The sequence below is a fragment of the Lepidochelys olivacea genome, assembly GCF_965140295.1.
Source record: "Lepidochelys olivacea isolate rLepOli2 genome assembly, chromosome: 6".
Lineage (NCBI taxonomy): Eukaryota > Metazoa > Chordata > Testudines > Cheloniidae > Lepidochelys > Lepidochelys olivacea.
The window spans coordinates 34,698,041-34,723,473 of record NC_140416.1 but is presented as its reverse complement, the minus strand read 5'-3'; the positions used below and the strand labels follow the sequence as shown (position 1 = coordinate 34,723,473).

Below are 25,433 nucleotides of genomic sequence, written 5' to 3'. Positions count from 1 at the left end.
GTGGATCCTTAAATGGCTTTCCTGCATGATCTATAATTAATACAAAGTCTTATTGACTAAGGATGTCAAAGTACCACAATTCAGAATGCTTCTGTGCATAGTCTTCATGGCTCTTAGTTTGTATCATTTCCACTGTTGGGTCCAAGATACAAAGACTGGTTCTTGAAGTGAATTTTTAACATTCCAAAGTTTGCAGGTGTCCAAAGCCAGAGGTTCAGTTAGGCTCACCTCTGTTCATTTTCTATAGGATTTGCTGCTTTTCTTCAGAAAGTTGCTGCTAATTACTGTGGAGGCTGGATTCTTTCATATTTTTGGTCTAATAATAAACATTTATTTTCAGGGGTTGCGCTACCAGGATGTTCTGTCAAAATTTGCATGTCAGCACAGATATTTGCATTTATGAATTTCCAACCTATTTGTGACACTTTCAGTGAAAGTTTGCATGACAAATGAAAACAAATGGACAGCAGAAAGAAATGCCTGCCATGTAATATCTTACAGGCTTTCTAATGGTGGATGGTATACTGATTCCAGTTCAGGCCACAATCGGTATTCCATTGAATTTGGAAAAGTGTTAGTATGCGCAAAGGCCAGGAGTGACATGAAGTTGTACTGGATGTCATTCTTGATCTTTGGGTATGCAGAAGTATTGATCCCTAGAAATAAGAAGTTATCTAAAATTCAGCTGCACATAAAATGAGTCTCCAAACTGCTTATGGCATACCAGGTTGCTCTTTGCAGGATCATATTCAGTATAATATGTGTATTTATTTTGCATTATTGCAACTTCCCTGGTTCTGTATTACTTTTCATTATGTTTGCTGTTGCTTGACATTTTCATTTCAGTTATTTGTTTAAATTCTTAGTATATCATTATCTTCAGTCTCAGGTGAATCATCATTCTTCTGCTAACAATGAAACCTATCAAGAACGACTGGCACGATTAGAGGGTGATAAAGAGTCCCTCATATTGCAGGTATGTATAGTAGTGTGCTATCAACATATTTGCTATTCAATGGATAAAAGTTAAAGGGAGTCCCAAAAGAGACAAGAAGCCAAACACCTTGGTTCTGTTAGATCAATAAGAATATGTTCAGTGTAAGAAACATTTACTGGCCATTGAATATAAAATTGCCATTGGATGTGAGGAAGGCTTACAGCTAACCAGGCTGGCCACCAGCTGGATTGATATTTGTATGTAACACAAAGATAGGAGAGACGAGAATGACTAAGCAAGAAGAAAAATCAAATCATAAATAGTGGACAAGTCAGTTGCCTTTATTCACAGCATTATGTAAAATCCACAAAACGGACACTGTAGTGTGACCAGATGTGGCAGGTCAAAGAGATTGCTCTGAGTTTGTGAGATTGTCCCAGTTGATTCTATGGAGAACATGGTTTTGTGCCAATTTCCATAATTGTCTGGGAACTGGATGTCTGGCTCTTGTGTCCAATTCTCTCCCGTCTTCCTGGGCTTCCACTTCCTCTGTTGTGATCCCACCTGCCACAAACACTCACTTTCTCTCTTCTTCAGTGCCAGACCCCTCCGCTGGTGTAAATCCATGGAAGTAAGTGGAGTTATTCTGACATATAGCATCTGACCCTCAGGATTTATGACTGAGTATGAGGATCCAGTTGCCCCACTCTCTTTTTCTATTATAGTTGTTCTTCCATGCATGAGAATATATAATGTGATCTGAGAAGTCCTATAGTTCTGTTGCTCAGCAGCATACTCTGAATTCAAAGGTGAGGTGATAGATCCAGTAGTCCTGTGGCTGTAGGGAGAATGTGGGGAACTTGAAACAGGAGAAATGAGGGAACTGGAAAGTTGGGATCAAGGGAAAGTTCCAGAGGGCAGGAAGAGGCACCCTCCGTAGTGGCATGGTTTCTCAACACACACTCCTTCCACGCTTCAGGTGACATGAGACTCTACAGCTGTCAAATTCTTCTCTACTCCATGAGTCGAAGCACAGCCAGACCTCAATATCACTGTATTCCCATTGCCCAATCCCTCTTCAGAAATATTTTAACATCTGGCTTTCCCAAATCTTGTTTCTCTGTCAAGAAGCAGAGAGAGCAGTAGGTTCTGTGATCATTGCTTGCCTTTGGTTTGTATCTGAGGTGTTTTACTTCATTAAATATCTGAGGGGATGGGAGAATTTGGCAATGAATCCAGGAGAAAATAAGTCTGAAACAAGGTCCGTTTTTTTCAGGTTTCCTGTTTCCCAGTTTACAAGCCTCTTTCAAAAGCTCAGCCTGTATCCCACATGAATAAGTTTTATTCTTGGGAAAATAAAACTATGCACAAGATAAAATCAAGCTCCTTGAGTCTTTCTGAATATTTTCCTCCCTTCCTTTACTAGGCTGCACAGTAGCTGTTCTTAAAGCCCAAAGCAGAAGTCTTTCTAGATACGCAATCTTTATCTGTCCTTTTCCCTCTGCAAGTGACTCCTAGTCCATGTATCCATAATAGATGTGGGTTTATATTCTCTGTTATCTCAGTAATTAGCTTCTGTGAACGTGTTTTCTTTTGCATGTGTTTCTTATTCACACTTGCTTTAATTAACTGAGTGACGTTCTCATTACCAATATAAAATAAGCAGTAAACCTATAGTGAGACTTACTCTTTTGGCTTGGTTTGAATTTTAATTCCTGTCTAATTAGAACTGCCATTGGCAAAAGCCTTAGCAGTAAAACTTCTGTTAGAAACTTTGTTTAAAACCAAAAATGTTTGGTTCTAAGCATGGCTGAGACAGCTACTTGGGTCTGTCTACAAAGGAATTTAATGAAATTGCTTCAGAAATTTGTTCTGAATGCTCCCGAAAGCCAGGTCAAAGTTGGTTATTCAGCATATTAATCTCATTCACTTTCCCACCCTACCTCACAGTATTACCTGTTTGTGTTACAGTAGCACTCACAAGGACCCAACCAAGACTAGTGCCCCATTGTAAAAGACCACTGCTGCCCTAAAATGCTCAGTCTAAATCAGTGGTGTCCAAACTTCTTAGCCTGAGCCACAAAGGCGCCCACCCCCACTCCACCCCTGCCCCGCCTCTTCCAGCCCCATTCCGCCCCCTCCCCTGAGCGTGTCCTGCCCTCGCTCCTCCCCCTCCCACCCAGTGCCTCCTGCACACCTTGGAACAGCTGATCAGGATGGGTGAGAGGCCCTGGGAGTGAGGGGAAGGTACTGATCGGCGGGGCTGCCAGTGGGTGGGAAGCACTGGGTGGGGGAGGAGGAGCTGATCAGTAGGACTGCTGAGCACCCACCATTTTTTCCCTGTGGGTGCTCCAGCCCCAGAGCACCCACAAAGTTGGCGCCTATAGCCTCCGTGGTGCAGAGGACAAGGTGAGATGAGGGAGTGACTGGTGCACACTGCTCTCCTGCTATCCCTAGATGGTGTATGATCTCAGGGACCGTAGTCCATTGGCACAAGGTTAAGCAGCCTAGGCTGCTTAGAGCACTCCTAGTCCACACAAAGCGGCTGGAGATGAAGCAGTGGGAAAGGCAGTGCCTCCTACCTCTACCCTATACTGAGTGGGCTGACTCAAACACCTCTGCGTTAAACCTTTCAGAGTTAAATTCTCTCCCATCAAGCCTCACCACTGAGCAGTGCTTCTCGGTGTTGCCAAATGTGCAATATAGGTTAGAGATGCCACATCAGCCTTGACGTCTTGTTGTACCCCCAAGACAGTTTATGGGAGTTCATACAAGTGCTTCTTTTCTCCTGTATTGCCTAGTTTTTCAAAGTTATACCCTTTGGGATCTCAAACAGTAAACATGTGCAAAGCCAAGCAAGTGAGTTAAAAGACAAGGACTTTCTCTATACTCTATAGGCTTTAGTGGGTTTTGATGACTGAGGAGTGTAGTGTATGCGGGAACATTGCTCTATGTACAACCCAGTGATTCCTAGCGGGGCTGGCAGATGTGAGACCTAACAGAGGAGAAACAATGTCGTTTTAAGCTTCTAATGTGCCTCTTAGCTTAGCTATTGGAACATTCAGCACATGCTTCTAAAGCTGCTGGGATTTTATTAAATGCCTATGCAGGTCACCTTTTCCTTGGGGATTACAGTGTTTACCCAGTTACACCGTAATCCTTTAAATAGAACTTGCATTCTCTCTTATAGTGACAGCTGCAGGGAGCAAACTAAAAAGGAGGATTCTATACATTGGCCCTTTTTCTTCCTGTCCCATTATCTCCACTCACCACCTCCCTTCCCATCTGTCCCTTTACCTATCATCTTCATTTCATGGAAAAAATGGAAACCTAATTAAGTATTTAAGCAGCAGCAGCTTTCCCTATAGAACCCATATCTCTTGCTGGGTTCATGCTCGACTGAAGGTTTTGGAGATCCTCCTCAAGGACACCAGCTTATCTCAATTGATGTTATGCTGGAGCTGGGCATGACAGCAAAGGTAAGGTTGTGTTTAACAGGAGTTTAGAAGCCTGAAGTTACATCCTGTCTAAAGTAATAACCAGGGCTTAATAAATTCTAAGAATGAAGTGTTTGTAGCAAACTAAAGATCCAGGGCTGAAGGATTTATTTGCCCAGGATAGGGAAAGAGAGTCAAATTCTTGCTTATGGTAGCTGATACATATTGAACCACTTGACTCTATATGGTGAGGCTAAGGTGACCGGATGTCCTGATTTTTGGGTTTTTTTCTTACATAGGCTCCTATTACCCCCCCCCCCCAACCCCCGTCCCAGTTTTTCACATTTTCTGTCTGGTCACCCTAGATGAGGTGAGGCTACGAAATTAGGGATACAAATTCAGAAATCCTGATGTGGGACTATGTTTTAGCATAAAATTATTTCAGAAGATTTTAACCATGTTTCTGGCATGACACTCAAGCATTTGCTAGCTCTGCAACACATTCCCGCAATTCAGCAAAGACGTCATTCAGCAAGCTTGGCTGCAGATGCTCCTCTTGTCTGCCAGGGGCCACCATGTTGTGCCTGCTCTACATCAGCCAAGCAGCCTCTCCCCATGCTGGATCTGAACGGGAAAGGAGGACCTGGCAGTGGTGGCAGTGTGGGGAGAGAAGATCGGGGGGGGCCCAGTACTGCCCCCCCTCCCTTCCATGCCCCCAACTACACTGAGTTTTGTGAAGCTCCCTGTCCTATCCCTGCTGTGGCTTGGGGGCAGGGTCTGTTTACCATAAGTGGTTACATGCAAATTAATTGAAAATGTGGAAATTTACTTATTAAATTATTTGTTTTAAACACCGTGCTTCAAACAGCACAAAACTTGGCCACTCTGCACTTCACTTCTAAAGTGTTTAAATATCAGCATTGTTAAGGATGTGAGAAGGCCTGAAATTTAACTTCCAAAGATGCAGTGTGCATCTTTCACAATGCCTCATTCTGTGGAATCTCATTTATTCCTTTATAGCCACTTTTGGAAAGAGAGAGAAAACTTAAACAAAAATGAACTCGTCACACAAATTTCAGTCTGATTTTAATTATATTACTGCCAAGAAATTAGAAGTTAAATCTGCAATTTAATCCTTGCTATTTGTTTTTGCAGGGATTGTTGTGCATAAATTATGAGCTCTTTAAAGACTGTCATTTTTTTTCTATGTTTGTACAGCACCTAGCACAATGGGGTCCCAGTCCATGACTGGGTCTCTTACGGCTACCCAAATACTAATAATAACAATAATGAACAAATATATAAGATTATGCAGCATGGGCTGCATCACCTAGGCCAGGAGTCTCAAACATGCGGCAAGTGTTCAGAGAAGGGGTTGGAATGGGGGCAGGGAAGGGGTGGGAAGAGGCAGGGCAGGGGCAGGACCTCACGGAAGGGATGAAGTGCGGGCGGGGCCCCAGCAGCGGGGGGTGGGGTCAATGGTGCGGCCCTCGGGCCAATGTACTAGTCCTCATGTGGCCCTCATGGCCATTTGAGTTTGAGACCCCGACCTAGGCCTACAGGGTGGATTTTCAAATTTCTGTAATGTTATGCTGAATAAATTTTTTGAGTTTTAATAAGTGTCTGAGTTAAGCTATTGGGCTTTTCTTATTACAGTTTACTCTTTTGTAAACCAGTTTGTACCACCATTCTTACAGTTCCTTAAGAGTATTACGAATTGTTTCCTTCACAACAATTCATCCCTTGTATTTCAGTTCTTTTGCATTCATGTTTTGGCTTGTGAAGCTTGGAAATTTTTGTGGAGTAGAGCTTTGTCAAGGCTAAAACATGCCTTTTACGTATTACATTCTTTTATAGCTTCAGAAAGCTTTATTGATAGGTAAATTGTTCTCAGGTTCTTGTAAGAAGTACTTTAATTGGTTAGTTTCCTGAAGAACAGTTTTATTGTTTATCCACTTTAAGGAGTGAAGTGCTAACAGAAGCTGAAATAACAATGCATCTTCTGATACCATTTAAAATATTAAGAGTATTCTGTTATTTTTTTAAAAAGAGACTGTTTACTGTACACATTGGTATATGATTTACTCAGGCTGCTTATACATAGTCTTCCAGAGATGATGTGTCTTCAGTGTTTTTTATTTTAAAACAAGTACAAGAAAGGTGACTGATGTTTTCCAAGCAAAGATATTGTGAGACAGGCTTTGAGGTAAGATTCAAAATTCCTGTTTGTTTTGCCAGAGGAAGATGATACATTACTCAGGACCGTGAAACTTTTAAGGACTTTCAGTGACAGACTGGATATAAAAATACGTTGTGTGCTGGACTGTTTGGTTAATAAAGTTAGCTGACATTTATTTACAGTAAGTTCAAAAGTGTTCTCCTTGCCTTGTTCTCAAATTACAGGTGAGTGTCCTCACAGATCAGGTGGAGGCCCAAGGAGAGAAAATCCGGGACCTAGAAGTCTGTCTTGAGGGGCATCAGCTGAAACTTAATGCTACTGAAGAAATGCTTCAACAGGTAAAGTCTATCATGGGAGGATTCTTATGCAATCTCTTTCAAGATGGAGGAACATGTATACATGCTTCTTAATCTGTAATGCCCTGAGTAAATGGACATAGAACAATTTTGTCTCCTTTTGTTGTGTCTGTTGCCTTGAACAATATTTTCATAATACATGTTTGTTTGCTTTCCTGGTGTACATGGATTTTACCCGTCTGTTGTATAACACTGTAAGCAGTAGGCATGTAAAATGAAACCACTGTATATTACTCAGAATACTCAAACAAATTAAGCTAGAAGAGGGCTGGAGAGATGGTTGAATAACTTGTTAGACCGGTTAAATATAATAACAAAATACCAGTTTCTGTTGGGGTTAATTATATAATGTGTATTGCTTTAAACTGTCTCCTGCTTTCATGTGATTTGGGTTGAAGTTGAATTTTAAACTCATTTGAGGTTGAAATTAATCAGGCTAACATTTTTTTCATTCATTTTTATAAGCTTTCTTTCTTTCTTTCTTTCTTTCTTTCTTTCTTTCTTCTTTCTTTTCTTTCTTTCTTTCTTTCTTTCTTTCTTTCTTCTCAAAGAAAGAGCTACTATATAAAGCTGTTTTTTCCTTACTTCTAACCATGTGCTTACAAAACCACAGTTCACTTTCAGTTTGCTGTTCAACTTAACCCATCCATGCCATTTCACAGCAGGGGATGAGGGAGTAGAATACACCGTATAGTTAAGCATTTCAGATAGCAATGACAGTTTCAGGGTGACAAAGGTTCTGAAGAAGTTGCTCTCTGCAATTTTCCATGCCTACCAACAAGAGGTACTGGAAATGCTGAGTGTCTACAGGTAATTTAGATTATAGATATTTAGGAAAAGAGTAGAGAATTTAAATAGATCTTAAAATCAAGGCTGTAGATTTGTAGGGAAAAATTAATTATTGGTGAGCTTATTTGTTTTGATCTTATCCAAGTGTTATATACACTTAGTTTTAGATAATATAAAATATGCATTACTTTAAATTATTACTGCATTGTCTTCATTTATATAGACATTCTCCATGTTTATGGTAATAGTGTTTCTGGTACATACATATTATGTAAACAGTGGCAGTCTATATATAGTAAAGTTAGATCATGTGTCACAATGACAATTTTCATATGCACCTCTTAGCCAACAGGATTTCTTGGTAGTATTAATGGTCCCAAACTTTTCAAGCTGGGGGAGGTTGGATTCCCCCATATAAACTGTGCTAGTTTTTGAAAAATGCCAATTTTAACACCTATGATTTTCTATTCAGAAAGTGAATCTCTAGAAAAGAATGGCAGCTATTTAGAACGTGAAACATCAGAAATAGAATAAAAGCATTCCTAATCAGAACTGAGAGGATTTTTTTTCTAGATCAGTGGGGGTGGAGTCCAGGTGCTGAGAGAGTGGGGCTTGGTGGGGTCGGGGGTCCAAGTGCAGCTGGTAGAGGCTCAGGGGGTGAGGGTCCAGGTGTGGGGGCTTGGCGAGGTGGTCCAGGTGCAGCAGGGGTGGGGCTCAGTGGGGTGGAGGTTCAAGTGCAGAGTGCTCAGGGGTGGGGGTCCTGATGCATGGGGGTTGGGCAGATGGGGGCAGCTCCCCATACAATGATCCTTCCACCTGCGGCTGGGGAGCAATGGGGGCAGCCAGGGGAGGTTCCTGGGAGTGAGTCTGACCCAGTCCCTGCCCCAGGAGGGGCCTGTGCAGGGAAAGAGGAAGTTTCTCTGCAGCTGGTGCCCAGCGCACAGTAGGCAGCCCCGGCTGGGGCGTTCCCAGTCCTGCTTTTCCCTGGCTCCAGGAACACTTCAATAGTGAGCGAGAGAGACAGAAGCTTGCACGCACACCCAGTCACACCTTGGGAGGTGATAATTGATGACTCCCTGGCAGGGGTGCTGGAATGATTTTTATAGTGGAGGTGCTGAGAGCCATTGAACCAAACAGTAAACCCTGTAAATAATGGTTTACTAATTACAAATTACAAATAATTGAAGCTAGAGGATGTGGCAGCACCCCTAGTTCCAGCACCTGTGCTCTGTGGCTGCTCCTGATTCCCAAACCAGATGCGCCTGCTCAGGACCACTGCCTGGGAGGGGCACGTGAATCAATTATTCCACAGGGAAAGAGTAAAATCTGCCGGGGACGTTAGTTCTGCCCTTGCTCAGTGGTGCAGAATTCCCCCAAGAGTAAACATTATAGCTATTTAGCTCTTGGGTAAATTGAAGCACAGAGACTGTTAGACCCTGATTCTGCAATGTTACATGTCAGTGGACCCTAACATCTTCACAAAGCTCACTGCAGGATCAGGCCCCAAGGGATTTACCCAGGATCATACCACAAAGCAGTAAGAGAGACAGGAATAGATCGCAGGAGACCTGACTCCAAGTTTATTATTGAACTATTGCATGCAGTATTTGCTTCGTTTAAATTAAACCTACACATTCTACATGTGGTCTGCAATTCTGTTACCACTTCCATTGTTTCTGAGTGGAGTGAACAGTAAGGATAGGCATAAACTGATGATTTATTTATTATTTTTTCAAACAGCCTGTAGGACAGAAGTCTCTTTATGAATTAGGCATTACGAAATTTTATTTTCAGTTAAATTTTCCAGACACTGATTTGTTAATTTAGGCCCCAGTTGTGCAAAGATTTATATAAGTGCTAAACTTTAACTATTCAAGTTTTAGATTTTCAAAAGCATCTAAGGCAGTTAACAGTACAACTCCCCTTGCCATTCAGCGATACTTTGCTGTTATCTCCCTTAGGTGTATTTGAAAATACCAGCCTTAATTCATAGTTGGATTGCTCAGCTGCTGTATGTTGAACTGCATTGACTCTGTCTTAGGGTATGTCTACACTAACCGCTGGATCGGCAGGCAGCAATCAATCCAGCGGGGGCCGACTTATCGCGTCTAGTCTAGACATGATAAATCGACCCCCGAGTGCTCTCCTGTCGATTCCTGTACTCCACCGCCGTGAGAGGCGCAGGTGTAGTCGACTGGGAAGCAGCAGCAGTCGACTCACCGTAGTGAAGAGACTGCGGTGAGTAAGTCTAAGTACGTCGACTTCAGCTACGTTATTCACGCAGCTGAAGTTGCGTAACTTAGATAGATACCCCAGTGTAGACCAGGGCTTAGTGAATCTCAGTTCACTTTCTCTTTCTTTGTTATGTTAAATAGTAAATGAAAAGGAAAAGAGCATTCCCCATGCTTGGAAAACCTTAGCATGTATTAATAGAACCAATCTAAGCCAAAATGCAATGTGTATCAATATGTTCATGGTTCTGAAAATAACAATAATGTATGTTGTTTCAGAATGTGCTCTGGCTTTTAAATTTTATTTTCTAACTGATGATACAATTTGAGTTTCTCCCAAAGTTACTTGTGCTCCAAAAGTGCTACACTTAGATGTTGTCTATTTTTTTATTGAGCTTGCTTAAGTATGGTTTAATGAAGTTGCTTTAATAAGGTATCTGATTATATCACTGCAGCAACAGTATGTAATGCTACCCTGCAAAATACATACCAGCTGAACCCAGACGAGCAGAGACTTGCCCATGATATAAGGGCGGGGCTATTGGCTAGGATCTTTTTGGCTTATGATTTATGGGTGGTTATTTTGAACTCTGCTTTAAAGCTACAGTGCAAACACTTTACAAACAGTGGTTTAAAAATAAGCTACTCTTCATGTATTAATATTATGCAAAATTTCCTTCCGTTTCTTGTAGAGGATAACAAAGCAGAGTGTAGTGGAATGGCTCAGGTGCTGGAGAATAATTGGGCATGCGACTGGGTCAAGATCAACTTCTCATGTTTGCTTGAAGAAACTTGCAATGGTGGTTCTGCTTTTACTAGGGCTTGATTCATAGCCTAAGAGCTGTACCAGTGGTCAGTTTCAAAGTCCATTGAAGACAACAGGAGTCTTTGAATTGATTTCAGTGGGTTTTGGATCAACCCTTAAGTTTAGAAAACATGTATTCTGTCTTTTGAGGAATGAAGAAGAGGGTCATGGGTGTGATTGGGGTATTTTTCTTTTCTGTTCTGTTCTGTTTTTTTCTTTTCTTTTTAAACCACTTAACATATAGGACCTTTCAAAAATCCATTGAAATCAGTGGAAAAATTTCTGTTGACTTTAGCACTTTGGATAGGCCCTAAATATACATCCCATTCTGACTGAGAAGAAATTCATCCTGAAGTGCTAAGAGTTGCTTAACATTTGTTTTGATGTGTGAGTTCAGTACTAGAGGTTCCTGAGTCTATCCGCTTTGTCAAAAATAAATAAATAGAAGAGAAGAGAGTTTTGGCAGTTCCAGTGCAGGTCTTTGTTTTAGACAAAGCTTTAGTCCATAACTAGATAGATAAACATTTGGTATTTATATTGTCCATGTATAGTTAAATTATAAAGGGTGAGGCAAGGTGCTGAGTCTCTGCTCTGACTCACTATTGAAGATTGTCTATTGTCTAATTAGCCTTGGAAGGACTATCCAAGATTGACCAAGTGAATGAGTACAAACAAGGCTGTGGTAAACTTAATCTTCCAAGAGCAAGAAGGGCTTGATTCCTCAGGGCTAGTCTTGGTTTTCAGCATGTTGTGCTCCTCCCTCATATCAGTCCCAACTCCTAGCCATGCTTGGGCCATTTGATTTCACCTGTCCTCCATAGCTGTCCTGCATTTGGCATATGATCAGCAATAGTCAATCCAGAGGACTCCGTGTAGTTTGTTCAGATAGCCCCCATAACATTATGACAAGAGGTGTTTCCCATGAGGTCTATTGCCAAAAAGTCTTGGATCAGTCAGAGTGTCTTCAGGACACTGTCGCTTAAGAATATAAATAGAAAATAAAGATTTGAACACAAATAGGTCTGTATTTATGTCTCTTCTCCTCTTGGGGTGAGATTCTGGCCAAACCACTTCATAGGTTTAAGAAGCAGGGGGAGGATGTTTGGAACTCTGTCCTCGCTTGTGTCTCTGAAAGGGCTGGCCAGGATACCATTGGAGAGCATGGTTCCCTCCACAGGCTCTAGGGGCTTAAAAAATGCAGGGAGAAATGGTGCAAGGGCAGCAACTTGTGTGTGTGTGAGATGCACTGTAGCCTGTGATTATTTCATTCTTGCTCTCATCTTTCCTGTATATGAGTGGGCCAGATTTCGATCTGAGTTACAATAGTGTAAATCTGAAATAACTCTTCACCTCATGGAGGTTTTGCTACCCGGAAAGGGTCATACTGTCAACTTTCAATTACCCAAGATACCAGAATGCAAACAAGTTTCAACACTTCTTTACAATTTGCAGCAAGTACTTGCAGTAGCTGGCTTGGTGTGAGAGTTTTAAGTGGTGATATATTCTGTGCTTTTTTGGTTGTTAGTAAGTTTATAGTAGCAAACTGGCTAATCATGTCGCTATTTGCATAGGTGAGCATTGCACATCTTTTGCTAGTTTACATTTAATGTAGGTACTGCTCTATTCTACACACATATATGCAAAGACTATTCAAATAGTCGGAGTATTGGTAAGTTCAGTGCTTTCCACTTGCTTGGCTATATAATGTGCAAATGGTGAATCAGAGAGCTGTAATTCGCTGTCTGCTGCTGTTTGCACTATTTCATGGAGATTACACATGTACGTTGCTCTCAGCTGTGTTTTGAGTTAAGCGAATATCTTATTTCTACCACAGCTGACACACAGCACTTGAAAAGTGCAGTCCTCATTAGTGGTGGTTCTTGCTGAATTTTGCTAACCAGGTAGGTCTCTAACCATTTTATTTCAAAACTGCTTTAAGTAAAGATGGAAAGTACAAAGTGATTCTTCAGCAGAGTATTTCACACCGTGTGTTTGTGCAGAATAGTTTTTCTTACCTAACTGAGAATCTTCTCTATGATTTCTCTATTAATGTATCGCATGACTTTCCTCCTGTTCCTACGGGCTACTGAATAGCCTGGACCTTACTATACTTACTTCATTTTGGGCTAAAGAGACACTCTGCAGAGGCCTTTTTTCTAAATTATCCTATTTCATTTAAAACCTTCTTATAACAACTTTATAAGATCGTCTTATAACAACAGTCCTTTTCCAAGCCAGCTAAATCTGTTGTGCGAATTTGAAAGTGAGCAATAGCACATGCCCAAATTTAATTGGAATTATTAAAAGGCATGTTTTAATATGAAAATCAAAAATGCTAATTTATACACTGTACTCTGAGCATTTCAGACATAAATCTGCATTTAGAAATAGGATGCATGTTTTAGGATTGCTGTGCACTGATCTGAGTGGTGTACATAATGTAACAGCTTGTGCATGGCTTTTCTTTATAACAATTCTGCTCTGAAATAATATTTGTCTTAGTTTTTAAGAGGTAAAAGTCACTTTTTAAACAAGTTACTTTGTTAACCAGTTAAAAGAAATACTAATTACATTTTAGAAACAAGACATCTTTGTAGAATATGTTCTATTTTTGCATTGGACTTTGGCTTTTTAAAGATCCTCCTAAAACCTCTGTAGCCCAAATTACCATTCTGCATTTCATGTATTATCCTTTTTTACTTGGAAACCAACAACACAAATTTGTATTTTCTTTTCTTACAACTGCATATTTATTCAAGCTGGTTTCAAATTGCATTTATACCACTGAAATACTCTATAATTTCTCTGTAACAAAATGGGTTATATTCTGCTGCTGAACTATTTACTAGAAGCATCTGCTAGAAGATTAAAGTAATTGCTTACAGATGTTATTCATTTCAAGAACTTTAAACTGCACTTTCTATCAAACCAAAAGTTACAGACTTTCTAGATGCAGGACAGAGCCTCAGCTGGTGTAAAACAGTCACTTATCACGTTGAATAGCACCTTATTGCTCAAACAGAACATTAAAACCAACATGGGACTACTGAATGGATAAGATGTACTGCTCTACATGAGCAGCTGTGGCAAAATCTTTCATAAAGGAGTACTATGCAGTGTAGTCTAAGGAAAGATCTTGTATTGCATTGATGCACAAGTTTTTGATACAGAATTTTTTTTAAAGTGGTGTTCCCGCTGTATAATGGTCCTTAACAATAATAAAGAAACTTAAAACTGATGTCAAACTCAAAAAGTACTCTAAACATTTCATTTAAACAGTAAGTGTAGTCTGTCAAACTAAGGTTTATATATGGGAGCCAAAGTGCAACAGTTGCTTCGGACCTGGTGCTCTAGCCTTTTTAAAATGTTGATTACTTCATACCAAGTTCACAATAACATACAAAGCTACATAAGAACGGCCATATGGGTCAGACCAATGGTCCGTCTAGCCCAGAGGTGGGCAAACTACGGGCCGCATCTGGCCTGCCGGACCGTCCTGCCTGGCCCCTCCCCCACTATCCTCCCTCCCCCGCAGCCTGAGCGCACTGCGCTGCCAGCGCTCTGGCCCGCCGCTTTTGCCGGGCAGCGCGGTGGCGTGGCTGGCTCTGGCATGGTAAGGGGGTGGGGAGCAGGGGGTCCCGGGGCTGCAGTCAGGGAGTGTGGGGGGGTTGGATGGGTCAGAGGTTCGGGGGGGGCAGTCAGGGGACGGGGGTGTGGATAGGGGTTGGGGCAGTCAGGGGATGGGGAGAAGGAGGGGTTCGATAGGGGGTGGGATCCAAGGGGGCAGTTAGGGGCAGGGGTCCCAGGACAAGGAACAGAGGGGTTGGATGGGTCAGGGATTCTGAGGGGGGCAGTCAGGGGGCGGGAAGTGGGAGGGGGCAGATGGGGGCAGGGGCCAGGCTGTTTGGGGAAGTACAGCCTTCCCTACCTGGCCCTCCATATAGTTTTGCAACCCCGATGTGGCCCTAAGGCCAAAAAGTTTGCCCACCCTGATCTAGCCCAATATCCTGTCGTCCGACAGTGATCGGTGCCAGATGCTTCAGAGGGAATGAAGGAAACAAGGCAATTATCAAGTGATCCATCCTGTTGTCTAGTCTCAGCTTCTGGCAGTCAGAGGTTTAAGGATACCCAGAGCATGGGGTTGCATCCCTGACCATCTTGGCTACTAGCCATTGATGGATCTATCCTCCATGAGCCTAATTCTTTTTTAAACCCAGTTATATGTTTGGCCTTCACCACATGCTGTGGCAACAAGTTCCACAGGTTGACTGTGCACAAAAAGTACCTCCTTATGTTTGTTTTTAAACTGCTGCCTATTAATTTCATCGGGTAACCTCAGTTCCTGGGTTATGCAAAGGGGTAAAAACACTTCCCTCTTCAGTTTCTCCACACCATCCATGATTTTGTATACCTCTTTCTGCATCCCCCCATTAGTTGTCTCTTTTCTAAACTGAACAGTCCCAGGGCTTGTCTACAAATACTGCATAGCAGCACAGCTGCACCACTGTAGCACTTAGTGAAGAAACTAAGCTTCTCCCATTGGCATAGGTATTCCACCTCCCCGAGAGGTGGCAGCTATGTTGATGGAGGAAACTGTCAGGGGATAAGTCGATATAACTGCATTGCTCAGGGGTGTGGGTTTTTCACACTCCTGAACCATATAGTTATACTGACATATATCTGTAGTGGAGACCAAGCCCCAGACTTTTTAATCTTTCCTTATATAGAAGCTGTTCCATATCTCTAATCATTTTTATTGCACCCCTCTGTACTTTTTCTAATTCTAATCTCTCTCTTTGTGTTTTGTTTTTTTGAGATGGGGCAACCAGTACTGCATGAAGTGTTCAAGGTGTGGGCGTATCATGGATTTATATAGTGGCACTGTGATATTTTCTGTCTTACTATCTATCCCTTTCAATAATTCCTGACATTCTGTTAGCTTTTTTGGACTGCTGCTGCACATTGAGTAGATTTTTTTAGAGAATTAGCTATGATGATTCGAAGATCTCGTTCTTGAGTGGTCACAGCTAATTTGGAGCCCATCATTTTGTATGAATAGATAGGATTATGCTTTCCAGTATGCATTACTTTGCACATATCAACATTCATGTTTAACTGCCATTTTGTCATCCAGTCTCGAGAGATCCCTTTGTAAGATCCCTTTCCAGTCAGCTTTGGGTCTTAACTATCTTGAGTAATTTTGTGTCATCTGCAGACTTTGCCACCTCACTGTTTACCCACTTTTCCTGACCATTTATAAAAATGTTGAACAGCACAGGTCCCAGTACAGATCCTTGTGGACCCTGCTATTTCCTTCATTCTATTGTTTAAACTGAACTTTGATTTCTACCCTTTGTTTCTATCCTTTTAATCCATGATTTACTAATCCATGAGGCGACCCTCCCTCTTATCCCATGACTGCTTAGTTTGCTTAACGGCCTTTGGTGTGTGTCCTTATCAAAGGCTTTCTGAAAGTCGAACTATACTATATGAATTGGACCTCCCTTGTCCACATGCTTGCTGACACCCTCAAAGAATTATAATAGATTGGTGAGGCACAGTTTCTCTTTATAAAAGATGTGTTGACTCTTCCCCAACATATCATGTTCATTTATGTGTCTGATAATTCTGTTCTTTACTGTGGTTTCAACCAGTTTACCCAGTATTGAAGTTATTTATTACTGCATCTAATTTCCAGGATCGCCTCTAGAGCCTTTAAAGAAAATCTCCATTGTATCAGATGTCCTCAAGTCTTCTGGTACAGAGAGAGCCTGATTTAAGTGATAGATTATATACTGCAGTTAATAGTTTTGCAGTTTCATATATGAGTTCCTTCAAAACTCTTGGGGAATACAGCTGGTCTTGCTGACTTATTATAGTTAAATTTATCAGTTTGTCTAAAAACTCCTTTATTGACACCTCAGTCTGAGACCGTCCTCAGATTTGTCACCTAAAAAGAATAGCTCAGGGGTGGGAATCTCCCTCATATCCTGTGCAGTGAAGAGTGATGTAAAGAGTTCATTTAGCTTCTCTTCAGTGGGTTTTTCTTCCTTCCTCGATTGTCCAGTGTCCTCACTGAATGTTTGGCAGGCTTCCTGCTTCTGGTGTACTTAAAAGTTAAGAGCAAATTTTTTTGTATGTCTTTTGCTGGTTGCTCTTCAGTTCTTTTTTTTGGCCTTCCTAATTATGCTTTTACACTTGACTTCATAGAGTTTATACTCCTTTCTATTTTTCACAATAGGATTTGACTTCTAGTTTTTAAAGGATGACTTTTTGCCTCTAACCACCTCTTTTACTTTGCTGATTAGCCATGGTGGCATGTTTTTGGTCCTCTTACTTGTTTTGATTTGTGTTATACATTTAGTTTGAGCCTCTATTACGGTGTTTTAAAATGGTTTCCATGCAGCTTGCAGGCATTTCACTTTTGTGACTGTTCCTTTTAATTTCCATTTAACAAGCTTCCTCATTGTTGTGTAGTTCCCCTTTTGAAGTTAAAATTCTAATTTAAAGTTACAATAGTAAAGCCTGCTCCAGTTTGGGGTGATATATACCTCTGGATAGTGATCCTTTACAAGATGCTGTAGCTGTGGTCCTTTATCCTTGCTTTCCAGAAGGACTGAAACATGAAAAACGTGTAAGGATGACTTTTATGTTTTATACATTATAAAGTTTTTGACTCTCAGTTTTGAAAATAGCATTTGTGGTGTAAAAAGCAGTCACTACTGAAATGATATATTGAGTGATTCTTGGAACCAGGTTTCTGAACAACATTACATCAATAAAATATTAAACTATAAATACTGAGACAAACAAAAGAGGAAATAATCAGATGTAATTCAATGAAGTAATTCAGCAGCAGACAGATGCAACACTTTCAGGGCTGCATAGGCAGAGGCATAAAACACGCTGTTCCTCTTCTGTTTATTTTCCTGACTGTGCCCAAATACCCTTAGCAATGTCAGCAGGAATGGGCACAACTATGGGAAAAGTAGGTGGTTTAGATAATTGCTGCTGCAGCACAAATGACAGCCAATTACTGTTTTTAATCCAGACCGTATTCTCCACCAGATTAAAACAATGTTGAGGTGTATTAAATTTGGGGTTCTAAATAAATAATGACTGTATAACTTCAAAATTTTTGTTTGCTTTAGTTTTTCAAAATCTTTCCTTGGCTGTAAACCATATTAAACACACACAATAATTTTGAACCAGATTCTGATCTCAATAACATCAGTTTAGATCCAGAGCAGTTATGCTGACTTCAGTGAAATTCCTCTGGATTTACCTCATGTAAATGAAATCAGAGTCTAGCCCCCTTTCTTTAGTACCCTATTTGAGATTTTGGGTAAAATTTTCAAAATATGCCTATGTGCTTTAGGAGCTGACATTCAATTTTAAAGGTTACTTAGACACTTAAGACTCATTGACTTTCAAGCAGGTTTAGGCTCCTAAAAGTATACATCACTCTGGAAAATGGGTCAGAGGTGGAGCTAAGTACCTTAGGTTTCAGAGTAGCAGCCGTGTTAGTCTGTATCCGCAAAAAGAACAGGAGTACTTGTGGCACCTTAGAGACTAACAAATTTATTTGAGCATAAGCTTTCGTGAGCTACAGCTCACTTCATCGCTACACTACGAGGACTCCCAGCTATCTTCGAGACACCACTGACTTCCTGAAGAAACTACAATCCATCAGTGTTCTTCCACAAAACACCATCCTGGCCCCAATGGGTGTAGAAGCCCTCTACACCAACATTCCACACAAAGATGGACTACAAGCCATCAGGAACAGTATCCCCGATAATGTCACAGCAAACCTGGTGGCTGAACTTTGTGACTTTGTCCTCACACATAACTATTTCACATTTGGGGACAATATATACCTTCAAATCAGCAGCACTGCAATGGGTACCCGCATGGCCCCACAGTATGCCAACATTTTTATGGCTGACTTAGAACAACGCTTCCTCAGCTCTCGTCCCCTAATCCCCCTACACTACTTGCGCTACATTGATGACATCATCATCATCTGGACCCATGGAAAAGAAGCCCTTGAGCAATTCCACCATGATTTCAACTATTTCCATCCCACCATCAACCTCAGCCTAGACCAATCCACACAAGCAGTCCATTTCCTGGACACTACTGTGCTAATAAGCAATGGTCACATAAACACCACCCTATACAGGAAACCTACTGACCGCTATACTTACCTACAAGCCTCCAGCTTCCATCCAGGACACATCACACGATCCATTGTATACAGCCAAGCTCTAAGATACAACCGCATTTGCTACAATCCCTCTAACAGAGACAAACACCTACAAGATCTCTATCAAGCATTCTTAAAACTACAGTACCTACCTGCTGAAGTGAAAAAACAGATTGACAGAGCCAGAAGAGTACCCAGAAGTCACCTACTACAGGACAAGCCCAACAAAGAAAATAACAGAACGCCACTAGCTGTCACCTTCAGCCCCCAACTAAAATCTCTCCAGCGCATCATCAAAGATCTACAACCTATCCTGAAAAATGATCCCTCACTCTCACAGATCTTGGGAGATAGACCAATCCTCGCTTACAGACAGCCCCCCAACCTAAAGCAAATACTCTCCAGCAACCACACACCACACAACAAAAACACTAACCCAGGAACCTATCCTTGCAACAAAGCCTGATGCCAACTCTGTCCACATATTTATTCAAGTGACACCATCATAGGACCTAATCACATTAGCCACGCCATCAGGGGCTCATTCACCTGCACATCTACCAATGTGATATATGCCATCATGTGCCAGCAATGCCCCTCTGCCATGTACATTGGCCAGACCAGACAGTCTCTATGCAAAAGAATAAATGGACACAAATCTGACATCAGGAATCATAACATTCAAAAATCAGTAGGAGAACGCTTCAACCTCTCTGGCCACTCAGTAACAGATTTAAAGGTGGCAATTTTGTAACAGAAAAGCTTCAAAAGCAGACTCCAATGAGAAACTGCTGAGCTTCAATTAATATGCAAACTAGATACCATTAACTTGGGTTTGAATAGAGACTGGGAGTGGCTGGGTCATTACACATATTGAATTTATTTCCACATGTTAAGTATCCTCACACCTTCTTGTCAACTGTCTAAATAGGCCATCTTGATTATCACTACAAAAGTTTTTTTTTCTTCTGCTGATAATTGCTCATCTTAATTAATTAGCCTCTTACAGTTTGTATGGCAAATTCCACCTTCTCTGTATGTGTGTATAATATATCTTCTTCCTATATGTTCCATTCAATGCATCCAATGAAGTGGGCTGTAGCCCACGAAAGCTTATGCTCTAATAAATTTGTTAGTCTCTAAGGTGCCACAAGTACCTCCTGTTTTTTAAGTACGTTAGGTGCTTTTGAAAATTATATTCTTTGTCATCTTATTTTCTTGTCTTTGACTGCCATGGAAATTGAAAAGTGTGAGGAGATAAATCTTGTTTTCCAAACACGACGCGAGACTGGTATGAGAATCACTTTTGCTATTTCTATCCAAAGCATGCCATGCTCTACCATAGATTTCTAATACTTCAGAAAATAAACTCAGCTCACTTGCTTAAGCAAAAGCCTTGGCCAAATGTTTCTAGTTTAGTATGTGGCTCAGTTTAGATATTGTCTTCTGTGCTGGATTCCAACTAGATCACATCACTTTCCATTCAACGTTGTTCACTTTGCAGCATGCGTTCTCTTCCAAAATTAACAGTTGCTACAATGTGCAAAGAAAACTTTCAAGGTGCATTTCACATGATAGGAAAGAAGTTGACTGTCTCTGTTAACGCAGCAATAGAAGTGGATTTCTCAGGCCTTTTATAGGATTCCATGTTGGGAAAGTATATTTTGCTGAATAATGCATTATAAAAAGCTTTGTTAATCTAAATCACTGCATCGTAATATTAAAATCAATCTCTGTCTGGGTAAGTGTTCTGGAATTCAGGCACTCAGCCACAGGACTGCAGAAAACTCTATGAAAAGATTTTATCTGATATCCTGTTTTCTATTGTGTCATCTGAAGATTTGTGTAGGATTATGTGCTTGTGCTTAATTCAGCCTCCACATACTCCAGCTTGGTGTCTTGGCCATGAAATAGCTCAGCCACAAACATTCTCCTGAAAAAAATATTCTCTAGTAGTTTATATGGAAGAACATTTAGGAAAAATAGCTGCAAAATTCATTGACATCCTTGGAAGGATACACACAGTGGAGGGGGTAGAAAAGGTTGCTTTCCTCTTACATTTGCAGTCAAGTTGTTTGTTTTGCTATTGCAGAAAAATCAATCTCTTTTCAGCTATTTTCTTCTTCATAGAGCATTCTGTTGAACTTGAAAATGTTTTCACTCTAATATTTTATAAATCTGTCACAATTCCAGTAATAACATATATAATAGTTATTTTTTCCAACAGTAATAAATGCTTATTTCAAACTTGTCTGCAATGCCACATGTTTTTTAAATTATAGACCGCGAGTGCATAAGAACGGCCATGCTGAGTCAGACCAGTGGTCCATCTAGCCCAGTATCCTATCTTCTTACAGTGGCCAATGCCAGGTGCTTCAGACGATTAAATGAACAGTCCAGGGAAATTATCAAGTATTCCCTGTCGTCCAGTCCCATCTCCTGGCAGTTGGAGGTTTAGGGACACCATGGGGTTGCATTCCTGACCATCTTGGCTAATTGCCATTGATGGACCTATTCTCTGTGGATTTAGCTAATTCTTTTGGCCTTCATCATGTGCCATGGCAGCAAGTTCCTCAGCTTGACTGTGCATTGTGGGAAAAAATGCATCCTTATGTTTGCTTTAAGCTTGCTGCTTATTAATCTCATCAGGTGACCCTTAGTTCTTGTGTTATGTGAAGGAGTTAATAGTGTTTCCCTATTCACTTTCTCCACATCATTCATGAATTTGTAGACCTTTCTCTTTTTTGGTAGACCCCTCCCGCCCTCTTGGTCATCTCTTTTCTAAACTGAGCAGTCCCAGTCTTTTTAACCTCGTATAGATGATGATCTATACCTGTAATCATTTCTGTTACCCATCTCTGCAAATTTTCCAATTGTAATATATCTTTTTTGAGATCGGGTGACCAGAACAGTATGCAGTATCCAAGTGTGTGCACACCACAGATTTATATAGGGGCATTATTTTCTGTCTTATTATCTATCCCTTTCCTAATGATTCCTAACATTCTGTTAGCTTTTTTGACTGGCGCTGCACATTGAGTGGATATTTTCAGAGAACTTGCCACGATAACTCCCAGATCTCGAGTCGTAACAGCTAATTTAGAACCCGTCATTTTGTATGTATAGTTCGGATTATGTTTTTCAATGTACATTACTTGCACTTATCAATATTGAATTTCATTTTCCATTTTGTTGTCCAATCACTCAGTTTTACGAGATCCCTGTGTAACTCTTTGTGGTCTGCTTTGGACTTAACTATCTTGAGTAATTTAGTATCATCTGCAAACTTTGCCACCTCAGTGTTCACCCTGTTTTCTAAATCTTTAATTCATATGTTCTACGGGACTGGACCTAGTACAGCTCCTCTGGGGACCCTGCTATTTACCTCTCTCCAACTGTGAAAACTGACCATTTATTCCTACCCTTTGTATTCTATCTTTTAACCAGTTACTGATCCATGAGTGGCTTTTCCCTCTTATCCCATGACAGCTTACTTTATTTAAGAACCTTTGATGAGGGACCTCATCAAAGGCTTACTTAAAGTCCAAGTACATTATATCAACTAGATCACTGTTGTCCTCATGCTTTTTGACTGTCTCAAACATTTTTAATAGTTTGATACATGATTTCCCTTTACAAAAGCTGTGTTGACTCTTCCCTAACATATAGTATTTATTTATGTCTGATAGTTCTGTGGTTTACTATAGTTTCAACCTATTTTTCTGGTACTGAAGTTAGGCCTACCGGCCTGCAATTGCCAGGATCGCCTCTGAAGCCCTTTTTTAGCTACTCTCTAACCATCTGGTACAGAGTCTGATTTAAGTGATAGGTTACATACCTCAGATGTTAGTTCTGCAATTTCATATTTGAATTTCTTCAGAACTCTTGGGTCCTTATTACTGTTTAATTCCTGTTTATTTTTTAAAAAATCCTTAAAAGTAAAATCTATTACTGTTTACAGTAATTAAAAAAACTTTAAATTATACTTTTGAGTGAATGTGGCTCTTAAATAAGATATAGAGTCATCTTGAATCTGTACTGAAAGTGTAAACTCCTTGGGCAGGGACTTTTGTCCACATAAATGTTAGTATTACATTAGTTCACTGCTAGTGTTTTATACAAATAATAGTAATTAGGGGGGAAACTCTGCTGTTCTTTCAGGAGCTGCTAAGTCGAACGTCACTAGAGACTCAGAAACTAGATCTAATGGCAGAGGTTTCAGACCTGAAGATTAAGTTGGTTGGCATGGAAAAGGAACAGAGTGAATATGAAGAGAAGCAGAACAAAGCTGAGGTGAGTCTCAGTTAGTTCCTTGTTTACTTTCTGATGCTCAGTCTCATGCATGTACGTTATACTGTAGTTCTGAGAAGCACTTGAGCTGAAATACGTGTGCAACAGCTGCCTCCCGCTTACAGAGCACTGTCTGTACCTTTGGTAATCTGCCCTAGTTGCTACTGTATTTATGTCTGTGTTTTCCTTTTTATACTTACTAATCTCAAAGGTTACTGTGCCACTTTAGTCAGACCCAGAGTCCATTCCAAAATCATGCATTAAAGTTGTTCATCACTTAACCCTTCCTCCTCCACAGACCTGTGGGAGAGGGGTGTAGGAATCCTTCCAAAGGCAACAATGCAGTTCTGCAGCTGCTACTGCAGTTTCAGGTCTACCACAGCTGATATGCTCCCTATTTGTGTGGAGGAAATGGCTGGTGGCTCTGCGCAGTCGTCGCCTGGTCCCATACAGCAGATCTGTACTGGTTCTGAAGCACTCATGAACACCAGACCTGTGCGGTGGGAGGGCAGGATTTTCCCTTATGTGGAGGAATTATCTTTTTTGAGATCGGGTGACCAGAACGGTATGCAGTATCCAAGTGTGTGCACACCACAGATTTATATAGGGGCATTGTTTTCTGTCCTGTTATCTATCCGTTTCTTAATTATTCCCAGCATTCTGTTCGTTTTTTTTGACTGGCGCTGCACATTGAGTGGATGTTTTCAGAGAACTATCCACAATGACTCCAAGATCTCTTTCTTACATGGGGTGTTTACTGAGTTTACTTAGGAGAGATTTGAAATTCAGGTTGTGTAAAATATCTGTCCTCCGTAATGCTTCCAACAAACTGTTGGACATGTACTGACCTTACATAGGTTAGCTATGGGAGCTGTAATTTACTGCTCACTTCTAGGTTTGGAATTTGGGTTTTTTGAGCTTCCCAAGGCTTCTGAAAGTTTGATAGCGTTAAGGAGGATAAATTCTGGCAGTGGTTGATGGCCAAGTAAGTAACAACAGCCCCTTTATCATCTTTGGCCTCCCCATGATTTTTCACTCAGAACTATCAGTGTTTTAAGTGTAGAATCCCATGTAACCCTAAGGTCTAAGCAGGCCTGTGTAATCTACTTCACAAGGAAATCGCCAAATGTCTCACTAAGAGATAGTTGCTCCCAAGAATCCAAACCCTCCATCAGAATGGGGTGATCCCATATCCTTTGGATTGTGTCAGGGGTTTTCAACATGGGGGTCATGACTACCTTGCCCTATTCTAAGTGATAGGGAAGGTTCTAGTTTGGTGGGGATGGTTGAGAAACGTTGGGTTAAAGTATGTGCCAAACTATCAACTGCTCTAGGGTTGGTAGACCTGACCCCCACCATAACCCCAGTGTGAGGGTCAGTTTTATCCCGGCTGCTAAGAGACCACCACCCAAAGTTGTGATCCTGTATAGCCAAAGTAAGAAAAACTGAGACTGACCTGTGCTGATGTTTGAGGAGTCACACTGTGGCCCACCTGATTGCTTCAGAGAGCCAAACCTGTGCAAACCAACACTGACTGAGCAAAATAACCATAATGTACATAGCACCCAGTAGTAACTGCATCTGTTAAATGAAATTGAAGCTGCAATAAACATTTGGAACAGGCTAGGTGCATGGGAGTGTGGGTGAAGATGCAGGAGGCCAGCGGAAAGAGGCTGCGTTCACCAGCCACTACCTTTTCTGGGCAGCACCATACCATCCGCCAGCCAATCACTGTGCTCTAGACTGGGGCTGGGATTGACCAAGGTGGGTGTGACATTGATTGATGGGACACTGTGTTAACACTACCCAGAGGGGGTGGTGCTGTGCCCCACCCCAGCACCAATGCTATTTTACTCCAGAGGCATTCTCTAGCTAAGCCGTTTTAAATTGCCTGCAAATTATATTGCATATTCAAACTTGCCTCTTGCAATTGGATTTTTTAAATGAGGATCCAAAACACAGGATAATTCAATTAAAACATATTTGTAATTTTTAATTCTGTGCTTTTATATTTGAAACCAGCTGTTTCCCATCAGCTAGATAGAATTTATTAAATTATATCTCTAGTATTAGGGGAAGATAATGCAAATTAAGATATACTTCTGGGAGTGACTCTGAGTTTTATCTCTCAAATCCAGTTCACTTTGTCCTGCACAACATGCAGCTGTGGTTTGGTTTTGATTTTACTTAGTAACAAAGA

General features: G+C 41.0%; 1 protein-coding gene across 10 annotated transcripts in view; it reads left to right on the top strand.

The window, feature by feature from the left end:
* The window catches only part of PPFIBP2 (PPFIA binding protein 2), a 206,630-nt gene that overhangs the window by 124,609 nt on the left and 56,588 nt on the right, over nucleotides 1-25,433 (top strand). For all 10 annotated transcript variants that reach the window (XM_084631942.1, XM_084631944.1, XM_084631946.1 and 7 more), the window contains 3 exons: nucleotides 884-976; nucleotides 6,778-6,891; nucleotides 23,105-23,236. In XM_084631942.1, coding sequence (XP_084488068.1) covers nucleotides 884-976; nucleotides 6,778-6,891; nucleotides 23,105-23,236 — 339 coding nt within the window. The remainder of the gene's footprint in view (nucleotides 1-883; nucleotides 977-6,777; nucleotides 6,892-23,104; nucleotides 23,237-25,433) is intronic.